Genomic DNA, 20,309 nt, shown 5'->3' with positions numbered 1-20,309 from the left:
AAAACGGATGCACACAAATGCATCCGTTTTCGCAAAAAAAGGATGGAAAAACAGATTGCAAAAACATAGTGTGAACCCAGTCTTACTCTGCAAAAACAACATACAGCACATTACAGTACAATACTTCTGGATGGGCTACTGAATGCCTCATCCACATGTAGCTGTATAAATCAGTAGGTAAAACCAAGCAGGATGCAGATTTTTCTAGTCTACAGTATGCCAAATGTGTCTCAGATTGACATTGATCTGTAATGTATATAGGTCAAAAATGCAGTAAACTCCACAAACAGCATAATACATGCAGAATTGCTGCAGACTGGCAGAGAAATATACAGAGGATTCCTTCCACTCCTCACGGACCTGGCATAATGCTGTAAAAGTATTTTTATTCTTTTTTTATTTTACTCTAATGTGATCACTGTGATCTCAGGAATGGAGACCAGATCCTCTGCTTAGAATGGAGTGGCAGACCACCACTCTCCATTACGCTCTATGGAAGCCACTGCAAACAGTGCCTTGCGATCTCTAGTAGCTCCTATAGAGAATAAATGGAGCGAACCACCAATAAATTCAGTGGAGACAGTTGGATCCTTGTTCTTGAAATGTAAGATTGGGGGGGGGGGGGTCCTGCAATCAGTTCATTATATTTTTACAGAATTCAAAGTACACAATGTGTTAAAAGGCTTAAAGATGCATTCCTTCACACACAATTCTAACGTAATGTAAGTCATGCACAGTACTTCTGCTGAGATGGTTACCTTTCATCTAAATACATATCGTAATAGAAGCCATTTTCGATAGGTGGGCCATAGCACAAGCAGCCTCCATAGAAATTCTCCATAGTCTCCCCAAGAATATGGGCACTAGAATGCCAGTAAACCTGGTTGCAAGAAACATTTCCAATAGTAAGAATAATTAGAAAAACAAAAAATAACTGCAATTTATTCAATATCTGGACTATGACATAGCACTAAGCTCAGATGTAATGGAAGCCTTCTGAAAGAGTCTGGATTTTGCAAAAGCTTTGATGCAGATAACCTATGGAAACCTGTGCCACAGACTTAATATTTTCTATCATTGTTGTGTACTCTGTTGTGGATTTTCGGTGTAATTCTAATCTCAATGGGGGGGATTTATCAAACTGATGTAAAGTGAAACTGGCCCAGTTGCCCCTAGCAACCAGTCAGTTTCCACTTTTCATTCCTTACAGACTCTTTGGAAAATGAAAGGTGGAATCTGATTGGTTGCTAGGGACAACTGAGCCCGTTTTACTTTGCACCATGTTTGATAAATCTTCCTCAGTATCTTCAGCAGTTACACAGTGTGTGAACTAAGTATCTCCCTGAGCTCAGTGATTGATGTGTTTTGTTTATGTGTAAAATAAAGCCTAAGCAGTTTTCCCAAACACTAATAAATTATATTATTATATAATAATTAAATTATAATTATTATATATTATTATAAACAAAGACAAAGTCTGCAATACAATAGTACTGAATACAAGCTTGTAATAACTGAACACACATATATATATATATATATATATATATATATATATACATACATACATACATACACACATTTTATATATATATATATTTTTTTTTTTTTTATTTATTTATTTTTAATTATAACATAGGAATGTGTTACTTACAGCTTGAGCATCTTCATGGTCAAATGGGAGCAGTTCCAAAGTGCAGTCTACCTCTAGTGGTCGGTCAAGGTCCCACAGCTCAGCGTTAACCTTGGCTATAACAGTGCTGTCTGCCAATCCACGACTGCAAGGACGTAAGTATGTCACTAGTTTGCATGTTACTTAACTTAAAAGAATTGTGAATTTACCAGTAAGTGAATATACATTACACAGTTACACAGCTACTGCTGTCTAAAAAAACTTCTTGGTTATCCTTCATCTGAAGCATAATATTTTTTTGCTCTGAATTTTAGGATCTCAGGTTACAGACATCTCACCTGATCCCAGCAGCTACTTCATATGGGGTTGTCCTCCAAGAGTGTCCATCGATGGCCTTGCCATCCGGCAAAATGATTTTGATTGGCTTGCTTTGTTTTGCAGCTCGGTCAGCCATTAAAGCATCATGTTCCTTTTTTAAAGTTTCATACAGTTGAAGTCGGTCCTTGATAAAAGCCGGGGATGGAAGAGCCTGCAGGCAAAAAAGTCATAAATTAGCAGGTTTATGTATATTATTTACTATAAAGAACACCTATAGGTCAATAACATAACACACCAAACATGGAAGCAAATTGTAATAAAGAGAACTGTACTCATAAATGACTTTCTGTGTACCTGTATACAGCACATCCATGTACATAGCGCATACAAGGATACCAATAAAATCAGGGGGCCTATATACTAAATTGTATATACAATCCCTTTATGTGGTACAGGGAATAATTCCTCTATGCATAGGGTGGATAGGACCAGTGTTAGACCCAAGTGATACACCTCAAAGCCACCACAATGTGAATTTGCAAAGTGTCAGTATTTGCTTTTTTCAATACCCAAAATGAATCTCTGTGTACGTGGATTAAGAGTATAGCAATATATGCACAGTGATTCCTGTTTGGCACATGAAAAATAAATACTGACACTTCATGAGAATGTATTTTGTAGTGTGCTGACTCACCCTTCCAATGTGACTGTGTTGTATGGAAGTGTGTAAATATTCCAGCATTTTTAACAGGGAAATACAATTTAAATTCTCGGGATACAACCACTTTGAAAAGACACATTAATTGCAAATTTATTATCTTAACAGAAATGAAGGTTAGAAACAATACTAGTCCAAGGTCACTGGCATATAATATATCTACTGCATATATCCCACAAAGACACTGTTCACATGTGTGTATTGGCTATGGTACACACACTAAAAAACAAAACACAAATGGTGTTCCAGTTCTGTTGCATTATGTAAACCTGGAGCACCTGAAGAACTCCACCAGCAAATGATGTGATCAGTTATGGGGCATTTACACAGAGAGATTTACCTGACAGATTTTTGAAGCCAAAGCCAGGAATGTATTTTTGAAGAGGAGAAATCTCAGTCTTTCCTTTATGACCTGTTCTCTGGTTATAGTCTGTTCCTGGCTTTGGCTTCAAAAATTTGTCATATAAATCTCTGTGTCAACACACCATTAGGATCTGCCATACAGGCAGGAAAAGTGGCAATGGTCCACCTGTCACAGATGTGAACATAGCCTTACACCACCTCACAGCAATGCAGAGAGCATGCACATGCACATCAAGACTCCAAATGAAAAACAAGATGATGACTGTACAGGGAAGAGAGAAGACAAGCTGCACAGCAACCTATGGCAGCCACCAACAAACTCAATGACACGTAATGTTGGATCCTTCAGTCACTGCTTGAAAACAAGACAAGTAAACACCAACACTGTACAGCACAAATAGTCTATAGCAAGGAAGAATTACAGCACTGGGAGAAACACATATAAAGTGCTCTAGTGGGGCAAAGCAAATATGTTCTATAGATCACCCAGGAACATAATTTATTAGTGACACTGCAGATTACAGTCAACCCCATCTCCTGCTAAATCAATGTGATCTTATATATTCACAGAGATGGTAAAACAGCAATTTATGTAGTCATCTAAATCAGAATGTTACTGATAATATTAAAAGTAAACACCTCTGGCTGGAGAGGTCTGACATTTTACTTTTTTTTCCCTTTAATTAAATGGATTTTGATTTTTTTTCCATTTCACATCTTCGAAAATAGCCATAAACCTAATTAGGAACATAAATCTGGCATTGATATACGGTGATTATGACCACATACATTAAATGAACTCTATGGGGGACATTTGTGAACATTACAGCAGGGGGGTATGCCGGGGACAAGGTGCAGATTCACCCCTTCTCCCTGGCGTATCCACCGCTCACCTGATGGGCAGGCTGGATGGGGCACAGCAAGGGGGGTAGGAAGCATGGCCTCTTCCCGCACCTCATTTATCATGATTTAACGCCTGCTCGCAGGTGTAAATCATGATCCAAATCTGCACCTGCTGATTTGGTACAACAGGCACAGGTTCAGGTGCCCAGCCGGCCAGATTAACTAAGAGGCGTGCTCCTCTCAGTAAATTTGGGCGGGATAAGGGGCGTTGCCTAATTGAAGACCCCCTTATATCTCTGTTTTTGTGCTCAGTATAAGAGAAACAAAATTAGGCAGGTACCAAGAAAAACAGGACACAAACCACATGGAGATAATGATATGTGCAGCTAACTCCAGATCTACAACAGGACTCTTCTAGTAAGATTTTATGTACAGTGGGAAGGATAGTATGTAAAAGAGGCCTATCGGTTATATCATATAAACCACCAGAACCACAAACAGTCAACAAGCATTAGTACATTATAGTCATTGAACTGTTTGTGGTTCTGGTGGTTTATATGATATATCTGATATAGCACCCTAAATCAGTGGGTATGCCAAGACATCTCTGTGTGTGGCCCTTTTTAACTCTTTAGGCCTAAATATTAAAAGTTTTGTTTTAAATTTGTGATACGCCTCTGTGAAATAATGTATTAACGTGTCTACACCCCCCGTCACTGTGAAGTAGGTTGACAAGCCTGTGAATTGTATGTAACAGAGCCATATGTGCAACCTACATACAGTAAAGCCACATGTATAAAATCAATAAAAAGTAGAGAAGGAAATAAGAGGACACATGAATAGTTTAGAAGATTTAATGGTGTAATAAATAGCTGCATAATCTACAGAAGACACACTAAAAATGTCAACACGCAATACATGATGCCTTAAAATGTTAGCTTTGTAGAGATTCACCATGAGTAAACATCAGTTTTAGCGCCAATTTTATAAAACCACAACTTTTTTTTTTTTTTTTGTAAAAAAAATATATAAATAAATAGAAACAAAAACAAAACACTAAAATAATATGAGGCAATGGCATGCTTCAATTTAAGAAAACAGCAAGATCAGCAAAATAAAAAAAAATAAAAAAAACATTAAAACTATGTCTGGGTGAGCTTTCTACTTTTTAGCAATTACTAACATAAGAGAAAAATATAATTGACTGTGCAATAAAGTCTGTGTAGGGAGTTATGTATGTACATTGGGAATGTCTCCGGTCACTTCTAAACAAAAACCATTCTAGAAACTCCACAGGGATATTGGCATAATGACCCTTATAAAGGGGCTTTGCACCCCTTACCACTAGGATATGCCATCACTTAAAGATCAATGGGCATCTGACCAGTAAGGCCTTATTCACATGTCCTGTAAAATTGTCCGTGGTCACAGATCCGCGACCATGGACAATTTTGGGGTCCATTAAATCCTATGTGGGCATTCAATCTTATGTGGGATGCCGTGAAAAAAAAATAGGACAGGTCATGCCTCCCCCCACTCATATCACCCACTCCCGACTCTCATGTCCCCCGTCCCTGTCACCGTCTCTCATGTCCCATCTCCCCACTCCCAACCCAGCGCACGGATACAATGAACAGACGTTCAGTGTTTTTCACGAAGTGGACAAAAACACGCCCTGTGAAAAACACTGGACATAAGAATGAGGCCTTATGCTGCGTTTACACGGAACGATTATCGTGCAAATTCGCACGATAACGATCGAATTCGAACGATATTCGTACGTGTAAACGCTGCAAACGACGAACGAGAAATCGTTCATTTTGATCTTACAACATGTTCTAAAATCGTCGTTCGCAAAAAATTCGCAGATCGTTCCGTGTAAACAGTCGTTCACTGATTTTTCCTATGTGCGAGATAGGCTTAAGCAATCACAAAACAAATTTTCCGTACGATATATCGTAGCGTCTAAACGCTGATCGTTATGAAAAAAAAAAAAAAATCGTTACTCCGACATAGTTAATCGAACGATCGGGCGAATTATCGTTCCGTGTAAACGCAGCATAAGACCGCTGTTTCCCTGCACAAATATCATTCTGGCCACCCAATATGTAGGTTAAGGGTATGCACACTACAGGATTTGTACTGAAATTTCAAGCAGAGTCAGCACGGCGGACTCCACTTGAAGTTCCACCTGTCCCATTGACTCAATGATATTCTTAAACTCAATCTGTCGTCAGCCTAAAGAATTGATACCTTTTGACAACAACCCCTAAACAGCCACCTACAGAGGGGTATCTTTCCTTTTCAGGGGAGATTCTAGCTCAATCACTGGCCCAACCAAAAATGGTTGAGGATAAAGATATTTGAGTACAGTATGAATTATATTACTCACTTCCACTTTGCCTTTCTTCCGTTCCGTTGGATCCTTTGTCAAGGGACCTTGAACACCAAGTAACAGAAATTTTAGGTGAAGATGTGAAACTTTATACGCAACGTGTTATGCCCACAAACATTTTTTGCAGTTAGGCACTTTTTGTCTCACACGCACTCCACCATCCGCCCAAACAAAACTAACATGTAAATTCTTTCGGCCGATTGCCGAGCGCAAGCTGCTTCAGGTCTAGTGTGAAGTTTTCACAATCAGTGTTGGTTTGGGGAGCCATGTCCTCTGCTGGGGTAGGTCCACTGTGTTTTAATAAGACCAAAGGTCAACGCAGCAATCTACCTGAAAATATTAGAGCACTTCATGCTTCCCTCTGCCCACAAGCTTTTTGGAGATGGAATTTTCATTTTCCAGCAAAACATGGCACCTGTTCACACTGCCGGAAGTACCAATACCTGGTTTAATAACCACAGTATCACTGTGCTTAATTGGCCAGCAAAGCCCATTGACCTTAAACCCATAAAGCATTTATGGGCTATTGTCAAGAGGAAGATGAGCGACACCAAATCCAATAATGCAGACAAGCTAAAGGCTGCTATCGAAGCAACCTGGGCTTCCATAACATACTTTCCATTTGGCCAACATTTCTGTGTTAATACTTTTTTACAGTCATATAGAATATTTGAATTTTCAGAGATAATGAATTTTGGCTTTTCCTTGGCTTTAAGGCTATATAATATAAGGGTTTCACTTTTTGAATTGAATTACTATTCTAATTTATTGATATCCGCTTATACATCCTGTCATATCCTTGTTTTCCCAGAAGCAGAAATTCGGTTGTCAGCATCTACATTACTTCTATATAATCTGAACATCAAGAGCAGTCTCGTGACTTACCTAGTGAATTGAATTTTCTTTTTGTCTGTTCTTTAGAGTTGCCCTGCAGCCCTCTCTTCAGTAATAGTAAATAGGTGTCTGGTGACTATAAAAGATGAAATTGTGAATACAAACCCTGTCTGTGGTTCAGCCCAATCATACACTAATCTCCCAGAAAAGCTGCCATTTTGGGGGTACTGTGACAGTTTTCTCGCCAGTACACTTTGGCCCTTACGCTCACATCCTTACACCTTTGGCAGTTGTGTCTCATTTCTGCATTCACACATGGCTTTATTAGCTTATATGTATTTGTGAAGTAAATCGGATAACATTACAAGATACTCACTGGGTCTCGGAATAATACAGTCCACATGGTGTCCGATGACTTAAACTTGCTTTTCTCACATTGTTCCAGCCATGTGGGTAAGTCTTGGTCCTTTACTGCTTGGTCCTGAATGGTTGGTTCCTTCATCTTCTCCAGCCTTTTCAATATAATGGTTGAAGCAGGTTCCTTTAGATCTTCCTGAGTTGATAACAGTAGAATGAATGATGGAGTAAATAAAACAAAACCAGGAGTCAGACCTAACATGCACCCACACCCAACCAGTACCTCAAGTGGGAAGATGACTCTCCAAGGTCTTTGCATAGTGTCCACATATTCTCTTCGGTGAACAAGTTGGAATGAGCCAGGCTGTCCACTTGGAAAAGATGTTGGAGCTGTATGGTGGCATCTGTCTGGTCCTACTTCATTTCTCACCCTTTCCTGATCCACAGTCAAAAGAGCAAAAGTGGTTGCAGAGCATTCTCCATTATCTAGGCCTTTTTTTGTTTGTTTTTTACCAATTATTAATCTACTCAGAGAACTCTACATAGGGCAATTTTACAAAAGCATAGTCTGGGTCCACTTTTACGGCTTTCCATTTTTCTGCTTAGTTATGACCAACACAATGAAAGTGATCCCCTGCGAAAGTGATCTCCTGCATGCCGGACATGGGCGACGTCCGATAGATACCATGACAGCCATTTACCTGCCCACCCAACCCAGGTGGCCTGAGTTTTAGATCCTTTATTATAACTACCTATACTGTGTACAAAGTCTGGTGGGGTGTTTAATCTATTCCTATAAAGAAAACCTCTTGGGTCCCAGGTGCAACACACACACAGATTCTGACACAGTTCTCCTCTGCTCTATCTCATGTTGCCTAGAAATCAAATATAACTTTATAAGGTGCACACTATGACTGGTAAGTGGATGCAGTGTTCCAGTCACGCTCACCATGTCCTTCTTCCACCTGGATCGGCTTGCTGGAAAGCCTGGATGTGCAGGGAGACGCCTGTTCTTGAGGAACATGGCACCTCAATGTTCCCTTTTTAATAGTCATGAATTTTAAAAGGTTACAGATTTTATTCATTCTGTATACAAAGCAAATCACTTTCTCTTGGCTGGAAAGGCAATAACTAGAAATCTGTGTTATTTTAGTACTGTCACTACCCATGGATGCTCCCAATATTTCTCAGATTTTTGTGTTTTTTAAAGCCCCAAATCTTCCCAACATGCACTGCTTATTGTGTCTCAGTGTCCAGGAATCCCCCCAGTACTACATTTCTCAGACTGCAATTCACTTTCAATAAAAGGCGGCTATGTACCACTATGTGATGTCTCTATGATGTCTCTGTGTAATTCTAAGGATACTCTGTTAGGATCAACACTTCAGACTGCCCATGTATGTGATGTATGTACATTGTAGGAGAAAACTAGGCATCCTGGATCACATTACTAATGGATGGCTTATGGTCTTAAGCATCAGCCATTTTTGCATGCAATCCTCTACTATTGAAAAGCGGAAAGAAAACAATTAGTAACTAGAGATGAGTGAACCTGGAGCATGCTCGAGTCGATCTGAACCCGAACTTTCGGCATTTGATTAGCGGTGGCTGCTGAAGTTGGATAAAGCCCTAAGGCTATGTGGAAAACATGGATATAGTCATTGGCTGTATCCATGTTTTCCAGACAACCTTAGAGCTTTATCCAAGTTCAGCAGCCGCAGCTAATCAAATACCGAACGTTCGGGTTCGGATCGACTCGAACCCGAACCGCTCATCTCTATTAGTAACCCCTTTAAAAAAAAAAAGTGTTACAAGGGTTGTTTCATCCAGCCAACCACTTCTTCTAGGGGTCACTACAGCCACTGGCTGAACAGCATGGGCCCATCTCCTGGAGAAGCCCAGACATCAGCTGCACAAAAGTATTACAGAAGAAGTTTCTTATGACGGTACATTTCATAGCAGAACTTGCTGGCCAAACAAATGGCAGCCATGTAATGCACAGAGAGGCCAGGGCTGCCAGACCTTTTGCTCATTCATAACATGAATAAACTCATTTCAGTGTAGCGCTGTATTTCTGTTTATAGTGTTTAAATGCAATTGAGAGCATTATTAATATACTCAAACTGAAAGACACACCATTTTGTACATGTAAAAGCAGATTATAACACTTAGGCCCCATTCACACGTCCGTGTCAGTTTTTACTGTCAGGAAATCCTGATCAGGAAGCCTAAGGCCCCGTTCCCACTGAGCAAAACTAGCGGACTTCCGCGGTGGAATTGTTTGCGCGGAATGTCGTTAGCCTCCCGCTCATAATGGGAGTCTATGGGAGGTGCGCGCTCCTGCCATGTCCGCGCTGAAGAATGAATTCCGCTAGTTTTGCTCAGTGGGAACAGGGCCTTAAATGTCATCATGAAAGTATCACGATTTCCTGACAGTAATCCGTTTTTACCTTCAGGAAACCATCAGGAAACCATCAGAAAAACCTTCAGGATTTCCTGATGAGAAGAAAAATAGGACACGATCAGAGATGTATTTCTGCAAACTGGATGGTCACAGCTTGCAGAAGTACAACTCCCATCATGCCCGGCTGACAGGTCATGATGGAAGTTGTACTTCTGCAGTCTGTGGTCACCCAGGTTGCAAGACATGGTGGGAGTTGTACTTTTGGGTTTGGAGGGTTTGGGTTTGGAGGGTTTGCGGGGGTGGGGTGGGGTGGTGTTATGGCTGGTGTTTGGTAGTGCCGCGAGTGGCCGCGGCGGAGGGGTGTGATGTGGTCCGGTGCGGTGCCGCAAGTGGCCGTGGGGTGGGGGGGAGGGGTTGTGCCGCGAGTGGTCGCGGCGAGGGGAGGGGGGGTGATGTGGTCCGGTGCAGTACCTGCAGGTGGACGTAGAGGCAGCAGGAGGCTGGGGCAGACCGGGGGCAGCGGCGGAAGGTGGTCCGGGTGAGTGGAACTCCGGACGCTTTCCTGATGTACATCAGGAAAGCGTCCGGGGCCCGGGCGCTCCCATAGACTTCTAAGGGGGCGTCCGGGCCGGATTTCCGGACGAAAATAGGACCGGTTCGAAAATTCCGGAAGGGTGTCCGTGTCCAATGAAAGTCTATGCGTCCGGAAATCCGTCCGGATTTCCTGATAGGAAATCCGGGTGGTTTTTCCGGACGTGTGAAGGGGGCCTAAGCGCCAATGTGAAGCAAGCAAAATGATCCCTTTAATCATCAAGCTAACTGTGCAGATCTTATAAGCGCATGCCTTCTATACCTAAGATGAAATGCTTTAAGAAAATACTCACCTTCTGATTCTGCCCCACACTTGCCTTGCTGGCCTTCTTTTCATTCTTTCTGTTCTGGGAAGAAGCTTGTTGCTTAACATTTTTCTATAATAGAAGTATAAAGGATTCAGTCAATAATATTTTTAAATTGATAAACAAAGGCATCTAAAGCATAACACAAGCATACATGACAATTACCAATGCCGCTCTGGAATGGTGCTTGAACAAACATATGCATAAGCTCCTGTATATGTGCAGACACTTAAAGGGACAAGAACGATGACAAATCAAGATGCTTTACAGTACTGGGATTGGTAATGTGTAGTTTGGTCATAGACTGAGGGATCTGGAGGTTCTGGTTTTTTCTTTTATGAGACGGCTGACAATCTTGAGGGGACGGGCTATACTTTGTGTGCCCAATAAGAGATTTTGCTGTCAATGTTGTGGTATTTTATAGGATCATCACACAACCACTTAGACACGTTCAACATCTTTGTGATATTTCATTTTCATTCACTAAATTAGGACCTTGCCATTTTAACATTCATAGGGAAGCTAAAGCTTTGGCTGTCCAGGCATGGTGAGAGTTGTAGTTTTGCAACAGCTGAAGAGCCAAGGTTCCCTACCCCTAAATTAAAGTGTAGGCTGGCTAGTCAACCTACTCAATAATACCCCATTAAATCAGAACAACCTTGTGTACATATTTTAACAACTACACTGCTCTATCCCGTAACCAACAGCTCAAGCACACTTATAAATAAAAAGGTTCCCATACACATTAAAGGAGAAGTCCGGCAAATTTTTTAAATAAAGTATTGTATTGCCCCCACCCAAAAAAAAATAAAAATAAATAATAATTATATATATATATATATATATATATATATATATATATATATATATATATAAATCCCCAATATACATTTATTACGGGAAATGCTTATAAAGTGCTTTTTCCCTGCACTTACTACAACATCAAGGCTTCACTTCCTGAATAAAATGGTGATGTCACGACCCGACTCCCAGAGCTGTGCGGGCTGTGGCTGCTGGAGAGGATGATGGCAGAGGGATCACTTTAAGTGCATTTCTCATAAGTGTATATTGGTAATTTGTATAACTTTTGGTGGGCAATACAATACTTTAATAAAAATGGTCGCTGGACTTCTCTACTGACAACAGAAACCAATGTCGGTGGTGCATGGTTGGAGGTGTCCCAGTACCGTGTTACACATACCTGTGTGAACCCTGCCTAATAGGAATCACAATAGTAGCTATTAGACAGCTCTAACTGTGTTGGACCAGCAGAAAACTTTTTTTTAAAATGTCATATTAAAAAAGTGGCCCTTCTATAGTGTTAGTAAAGAAAAAATGCTATGCAAATAGTTCATTTAGTTGTGCTCACCTTATTGTGTTGTGATAATATGGACACAACACTAACTAGCACAGCTGAAACCAGCTTCTTCTGAGCCCAAGAGTCCATAGAGGCGACGTGTATAGAAGCAAATAAACAAAAGACTATACTGGATTTACAGGGCATCAGTACTTCATTGACTACACACTTCCGGTATGTTCAGCAATACATGTGTGCATTATTAGTATACACATATTAGACCTCGTATGTTACTGGATGTCATACATACTATTACTGTAGTATATATACAATTGTATATTTATATACACTAAGGACTGAGGACACTATGCAAATATAACTGCTGAGGTGGAGAAAGTTTGCTGTAAAATCTGTATATAGACTATGACCATTTCATGCTACGAAGTATACATAGAGAAACACATCACACAACCACGCGGGTCTAGTGAAAGGTTAACAAAATGCTAAAATGTGACATAAAACAGGGTGTAACCTTCCCTATAACTGTCTTTTGTGAGGTTGTACAGTGTTCGCATTAAATGCATTTTTTGCACTCATTTTAGGCCAGGATGTATGCCGAAAAACCTGTGTGACCCTGACCCAAGGCTAATGATTCTTTTATGCTCATACCTATTATCGCTGTCAGCATGTCCACTATTTACAGAGGGAGATGTGCTGCCAACAAGCGATTCTTATACCCAGATAAAATATACAATCAGACAAAAGACAAGCAATGTAAAATGTACGGAACAAAAGAGTTTTATTTTTTTTATTGTTTTTACTCCAAATGCACACTTCCATATGCCACAGCAGGTTTTGTATTTGGTGAACAGAGTTTACTATTACTACTCCTATTATAAATTCGCCAACATATAACAAAAACTCATTAACGTATCAGAATTTCTATAATCAAAGAGATCAATGAGATAAGAAGATCAAGTAGCTTCAGGGAACTAAAATTCCCCATCACTGTCCTGTAAGGCAATGAGTCACTCTATTTATATTAAAGGGAACCAATAAGCCCAATAGGGCTGATATGGTTCTCTGAACCGCTGTATACAGCTCCTGCAGCAGCCCCAACACATACTGGCTGCAGCAGTAGCTGTAAACCTGAAAAAAGCACTTTAATCCCCCAGGCAGCGGCAGAGAAGTAGTCATCTGGGCGGCTCCCCGCCCGTATCTACTCACCACTCTCTGCCTGTCAGCGTGCTCCGAGAGGATGAATGACAGAGAGGTCCGTTACTGGCCTCTCTGCCTGTCAATCATCACTCTGAGTGTGCTGACAGGAAGAGCGCAGTGACTAGATATGGGCATGGAGCCGACCAGATGACTACTTCTCTGCCGCTGCCTGTCACGCGCTTGGGGGATTAAAGTCCTTTTTTTCGGGTATACAGATACTGCTGCAGCCGTGGCCGGTACGCGTCGCGGCGGCTGCTGCACGAGCTGTATACAGCAGTTCAGGGAACCATATCAGCCCGATTGGGGTTTCCTTTAAAATAGAATGTAGGCAGAGTTAGTACTGCTACCTAGTCAGCACTGTTCCTATTTCTCCTTGTGGACATGAAGGTGCAGACAGTATTGTATTCCTGTTTCTCCCTTTAATAATGTATTCACAGACAGTACTATGCTCTTGTTTCTCCCAATAATGCAGTAAGCACAGATAATAGTGCCCCTCTGTCCTGTTCCTCTAAGGCTAAGTTCACACTACAGTACTTCTCGGCTGTCATTGACAACGGCCATCTAAAAGATATCTTATATTTGCTGATGACAGCAGTGTATAATGATCCTAATAATTACAGACAGCGTTTGTTAGCAAATATTGGATGTCTTTTTGACTGCACTCTCTGAGTCATGCCAAGGATTCTGCAGAAACCAGTGAATAAAAATATGACTGCTGGGCTCAGTGAAGATTATACGTATAAGAACGGGGGACTGAGAACCATATCGAACTAACAAATAGAATTACAGGGGGATCAGAGTTCTTCTTTAGTCTAGGTTCACACACAGTAAAATAAATGCTAAATATGGTTGTAATCTAAAACAATGTGCAAAAAGATGAAAAGAACGGGTATATTTTGCAAAAGCAGGTGGTAAATAATGTTCATTATTTGGAGGGTTCATTATTCTATACTGTGTGTGCACTGCCAGACAATTTTCCATTGACGTTAAAGGAGCCTATTATTATATTGTAAATGCGGCCGTATTTTCACATAAAAATTACAGCCGTATTTTTCTTTTATTTTACAATGTGTGAACATAGCCTTTAAATTGACATCAATGCCAATCTTAAAACTTTTATGTCATTATTATACAATAAGATGTAAGCTTGCAAGGCCTAGTGAGCCAGCCAAAAGCTATAATAAACTGCTAAACGCTAGCACAAATATGGCACAATCCTGGCCGCAGAGAAGGCATTACTCAGCTCGTGACATTCAAGCTGTAATCTCATCCCTGGTCAGAGCTGCCAGACAGTTGCTGGTGTACTTAGCACATGGCTGTATCATCCATAATAAGGAGAAAATAGCCATCAGGAACTGCTCATTGATGAAGAGAGACCCATCAATTACTCCAGCTCAGCTGAGCGGGCACCCTGCCAGCTACCTGTAGACTACTACTTGAGTACAAGGACCTCTGCCAGTAATAGAACTGTTTTAATTGCACATAAGATAGACAGTTATACATCTGCTTTTTTATGTTCATACTATGCACTTATTGTATGTATGCTATACCATATTATACACCGAAATTGTTTTGCCACTTTGGCACCCAGCAAGCTGCAGCACAGTAAGGCACTTGTACAAAAGAAAAATCTAGCTCTCTGCCAACAACTCTGTCTACACGTGCAGGCACTAAGCAATGGTGAAATGGCTTAAAAGGTTGTCCTGATGGCACATATGGACACCAATAGGGGAAGGGGGTTAATATGTGTAGGATTCTATTCGAATAGCTGCTACTTAAAAGGGAATGTGTCATCAAAAAATGACTAATTGATTAAATAATGTTTTTATGTTAAACAAATTTAAGAATTTTTGATGCCTTTTTTTCTAAAAAAAAATAAATAAATTCAAAATTTTCTATCAATATTATAAAATAATGCAGATATCTTGCAGTTCTCATATTCACCACTGAGACTCCCTGTTGTGTCTGTGGTGATGAGAGGAGGGTGCAGTAAAGTGATCTGCACAGCATTACAGCAACATGTGACAGCAGTAGGTAGAGAGCATAAATACAAAACAATAGCAGCTCTTTGTGGATTGACTTCAATGATGTTTTACATTCATCTCAAGGGGACAGAGTCTATTGTCCTCCATGTCCATGAGTCTTTCTGTAAAGTATGTCACTAAATGCTGTTAACAGCAGCCCCCAAAACAACGTACAAAAAGATGAAATAAAAATTTGAAGTCAAAATATAAAAACAGATAAGAATAAAAGAACAAAAGTTTTATCATCTGATTCTAATCAGTAAAAGAAAATTTAGGTGACACATTCCCTTTAAAATGTGAGGAGAGGTTATCCTAATGGTATGGCCACTAGGAGTATCATATATCTTCCTTTCTTCCAGTTTAGTTCTGCCCTGGTAGACCTTTCGTAACGGAGGCCGTCATCACTTTCTTGGCGCTTGAAGCATGAGTCATTGGGGCAGTTACCAGGGTCTGCCCTATTGACTTGTGGTTCAGGCAACATGAAAACAATGACTATCAGCCTATTGTCTAAAAAACATTTAAACAAGGAGGATTTGTACACAAGGGAGATCCAATTTCTATCAGCAGGTTATAAGCATCCAATCTGCTGATATGTCACTATAGTGCAGGGGGCGCTGAGGATGAAGATTTCTTACCTTCATGCTCAGTGCAGTTTTCCGGATATTTATTAATATGCTAATGAGGTGTTTTGTTGCACTGAGGGCGGGGCTACAGTTTTTCTTGGGTGCAGTTCAGCACAACCTCAATGACACTTAAGCTTGCTATTTGCTATCTTCCCATGTCTGCATCTCTGAGCATGATAGAACGCTGACAGCTTAGCCTTGGGATATAACATTGATGGTCTAAACATAGAGCAGGCAATCTCTGTGTGAAGGTCTTTCCTTAGAATAGGCCATCGATGTGCAATAACACTGATGGTGCCCATACTTCTTTTATAGCTGTTGGTTGCTGTGTATAGCTGTGGCTTGGCTAAACAAAGGAAGAGGGACTGGGGTGGTGGGCATGCCAAGGTTTAAACCTTTAGGGTAGCTTCACACACACCGTATCGCAGCGTATTTTCTGATGCGATACGCAGCAGATTAGATCTAAATAACTGAACAGCATCAAATCTGCACCATCAAATCTGCTCCAGATCTGCTGCATATACGGTGTGTGTGTTTGTACCCTTAATGACAAAGCAAAACTGGCTTATAAATTCATTGATAAGCCCTGAAAATCCCTTTTACCAATGCTAGAGTGTTACATCAATTCTGCATTCTGCATGCTCATACATTCTCACTTACAATTATAGGCCAACATTTACCAAACTGTCTTCTAAACAGAATTCCTCAAGCAATTATTATAACAATTACATAAAACAATGCTTCGGTGAGCTTACATTGTACAAAGAGACTGGGATAGAAAGCAACATAGTAATGGAACAAGAAAGATGACAAAAAAAAAAAAAAAGAGCAAGGTAAATGAGTTCTGGTAACTTATGTGATGAAGGACAGCTGTTGTATAGGGCATGGGTTTTGACAAAGAATTACAGGGTCTGGTGGTGAGGAACAGAATTCCAGAGAGTGGATGCAGCATGAGAGAAATCCGGAAGGCATGTATGCAGAGAAGTGATCAAAGAGGAAGACAGGAGAAGATCATGTGCTGGAAGGAGCCTCCGTAGGTGAGACAGCCTAAAGATGTGGGAAGACATGTCAGACTGTACAGCAGGTTTATATGGTAACACCAGAATACTCAAGGCGAAAGATGCAGCTCAAGAAGAGGTAGTAGCTGAAATTGGAGAAGCGCTTAAAGGGAACCTGCCACAAAGACAATGCTATCGGAGCTATCACCATCATGTTATGGGGCAGGAAGAACTGAGCAGATTGATATATATCTTTATGGAAAGAGATTCTCCATAACTTGTAACTTGCTCATTGACATCCCTGCTCATTATGCGATAAGGAGTCCAGTGGGCGGTGTCCCTCAATGGATTGGATCAGCTCCTTCTGCTCTATAACATGAGGAGGATAGCTAGTGGTGCCTTACACAGAGATTTATCTGAAAGATTTTTAAAGCCAAAGTCAGAAATGGATTTGAAAAGAGGAGAAACCTCAGTCTTTCCTTTATGCCCTGTTCTCTGTTTATAGTCCGTTCCTGGCTTTGGCTTTAAAAATCTGTCAAATAAATCTCTGTGTAAAGGCATCCTTAGGTAGCATTTACATGGTGACGGGTTCCCTTTAAGCTGTAGAACCAATGTTAGGCTGTGATTATACTGTGTGTTTTGTTGCTTTTCTAAACAAAAGCCCATTGAAGGACATGGGAGTTCACCATCAAAGTAGAACACACATTTTATAAAGCAATAAAATACACAGTGTTAATCTAGATGTGCCTTATTAGCGGTACAACTTGAGCACAAGAAGCCAACAATCAAGCCAAGAAAAGGGGCGCACACACCAGTAGTGTTATGGGGTCATGCTAAAGAGAGGATGCAAGACAAATCCATAAGGCATAAAGGTGAGGACAAGAGCAAAATGACTTCTAGATCCTGAAACAGATTGCTGGATATAGGGCTGGGCGACTAGTTGTCATTTCCTGATGAAATATTAGCATCATGATTTCAGGTCAGCCACACCCTGTATCAGTGGGGATAGCAGCAGTCACAACCCCAGTGATTATACATGTATCAACTACCATGTGGATAGGCCAAAGATGTTTCTGAGTGCTCAGCGTGTTCACTCCCTGCTCTGTCTGTGCCAAAGTCAATAGAAAGCCCCCTAAGAAAAATCACTTCTACGTAAAACCGACATATCCAGATTCCATTAATTCGTACTGATACTACTAGGAATATAAGGCAAAGAAATTCAACATGCCCTAAAATATGGGATTTTCCCCCAGTCATTCACTATAAAGAAATAGGCTGCAGCCAGGTGATGCAATACTGCAGGGGTCAAAAAGCAGCACGTGTGAATGCAGCCTTAGGCCATGTTCACACGTAGTATAGCACCGGCCATACTGTGACCCGTATCACAGAACGGCTGGTGTTACGGAAGATCATCCAGGCCGGTACTGCAGGACTGGCTGCCTGATCTTCATTCCTGATGAATTGGGATGCAGGCGCATCAGTGTGCGCCCGCATCCCAATTCACTGCTGCACACAATGGAACATGCAGCCGGAGCCACATGTCAGTTTTTCGTGCGGCCAGTTAGAATCCCGGCCGGATTGTATACTATTAGGCAGATTTATCACACATGGTGTAAAGTGAAACTGGCTCAGTCGCCCCTAGCAACCAATCAGATTCCACCTTTCATTTTCCAAAGAGTCTGTGAGGAATGAAAAGTGGAATCTGATTGGTTGTTAGGGGCGACTGAGCCAGTTTCACTTTACACCATGTTTGATAAATCTTCCTATATGTGTATAAGCTCCGGCCGGGATTCCATTCATGCACATTACAACATATGTTGTATGTTAAATTGCAACAATGGATGTGATTTATACAAAACATATGTTGTGTGAACATCACACACAGTATTTTTGCTCAGTATTTTGGTATTTTGCACCCAAAACCAGGAGTGGATTGAAAACACAGAAAGGCTCTGTTCACACAATGTTGAAATTGAATGGATGGCCGCCATTTAATGGCAAATATTTGCTATTATTTCAAAACAATGGCTGTTGTTTTAAAATATTAGCAATTACCATTATATGGCAGCCATCCATTCAATTTCAACAGTGTGGGAACATAGCCTTTCTGTGTTTTCAATCCACTCCTGGTTTTGGGTGCAAAATACTGACCAAGAATACTGTGTGTGACCATAGACAGTGTCCATGTTTCCCCAGCCTCTGTAGGGCTTCAGTCCCCAGCAGCTCTAGTGGTCAGTATATGATCAGTGAAACCCCTAGGACCCAAAGATTATGAGAAGGGTCCCCTGCCCCCCTGTACACATAGAGCAGATAGTGAGGTGCTAGACCTGACTATTTCCCATAGAGAGTGCCTGCAGAAGCCCATGCTGAATCACTGCTCCATTCACCAGGGGGTGCAGGAGCCCTCCTCTCATAGCTGTCAGCCCCCCAGCAGCAGCAGCAGATGCCCCTGTCCTGTGGCTGGACAGCAGGCTGCAGTCTTACACTATAGATGCCCTACAGCCCCGTACAATGGCTTTGTGCTATGGCCGCCTGTGTATGAGCCCGGCATCCGGCTGGCAGGGAGGGGGCACACAGCACAGGCACACACGGCAGCGGCCGCTCACCTCTCCGCTCTCCGGGCACCCCCGGGGCTCCTCCGCCGGCTCGGGCCCGGTGTGCTCCCCGTCAGGCCGCGCTCCGTCCTCCGGCAGCCGGCCCCGCTCCTGCTCCTCCTGCAGGCTGCGCTGCAGATGCGAGATGCGGTACTTGAGCTTCTCGTTCTCGGCCCTGAGCTGCTCGAGCTCCGGGCTCGGGTTCTCCTGCACGGTGCCCTGCGTGCCCAGGTCCAGCAGGCGGCCGATCTCATCGCTCAGCCGGCGGATCTCCTGCTCCTGCACGGTCAGACGCTCTGCGATCTGGGCGGCCATGATCCCTGTGATAGAGAGCGACGGGGACAGCTGCGCGGGAGGGATGCTCTGCAGGGCCGGCCCGATGCTCTGCACATATTAATAGCCTACGGATAGACTGCTCTGCAGCACACTGCGGGCACCGGGATCATATACAGATAACAGGCAAATGCAGGCATTGTCCCCACTCATCTATACACTGACCCTCTATACATGTCATTTTTTATTATTATTATTATTATTATTATTATTATTATTATTATTATTATTATTATTATTATTATTATCTTGTCATTTACTGATGATAGTTTTTCAATTTAAACAGATTGTATTTGCTGTTTTATACAAATTTCTTGCATGACTTGGTCTGCGGCAGCGCATAGATCCTGGTGGTGGTGGCCATTTTTTAAAGCGCTGCTTGTTTCTTGATGTGCAAATAAGTTGGCTTGGTGCACTGCAGGCGGCCCAATGCCCCCAGTGCACCGATATCCCCTCCCCTC

General features: G+C 41.7%; 1 protein-coding gene across 2 annotated transcripts in view; it reads right to left on the bottom strand.

Moving 5' to 3' along the window:
• The window catches only part of LOC138800383 (threonine--tRNA ligase 2, cytoplasmic-like), a 32,369-nt gene extending 12,493 nt beyond the window's left edge, over positions 1-19,876 (bottom strand). Inside the window, exons 1-9 of one of the 2 annotated variants that reach the window (XM_069982020.1) lie at positions 19,528-19,876; positions 10,750-10,833; positions 7,745-7,897; positions 7,481-7,657; positions 7,156-7,240; positions 6,268-6,314; positions 1,972-2,162; positions 1,655-1,778; positions 759-880 (exon numbers count right to left, since the gene is read on the bottom strand). In XM_069982020.1, coding sequence (XP_069838121.1) covers positions 759-880; positions 1,655-1,778; positions 1,972-2,162; positions 6,268-6,314; positions 7,156-7,240; positions 7,481-7,657; positions 7,745-7,897; positions 10,750-10,833; positions 19,528-19,830 — 1,286 coding nt within the window. In that variant the 5' untranslated portion in view covers positions 19,831-19,876. The remainder of the gene's footprint in view (positions 1-758; positions 881-1,654; positions 1,779-1,971; positions 2,163-6,267; positions 6,315-7,155; positions 7,241-7,480; positions 7,658-7,744; positions 7,898-10,749; positions 10,834-19,527) is intronic. The other variant, XM_069982029.1, reaches the window with a different exon arrangement.
• Between the last annotated feature and the right edge of the window lie 433 nt (positions 19,877-20,309).

This window comes from Dendropsophus ebraccatus, chromosome 1 (assembly GCF_027789765.1).
Source record: "Dendropsophus ebraccatus isolate aDenEbr1 chromosome 1, aDenEbr1.pat, whole genome shotgun sequence".
In the NCBI taxonomy this organism is placed as follows: domain Eukaryota; kingdom Metazoa; phylum Chordata; class Amphibia; order Anura; family Hylidae; genus Dendropsophus; species Dendropsophus ebraccatus.
The sequence above is the reverse complement of the archived record's forward strand: the minus strand, read 5'-3'. Positions and strand labels throughout refer to the sequence as shown.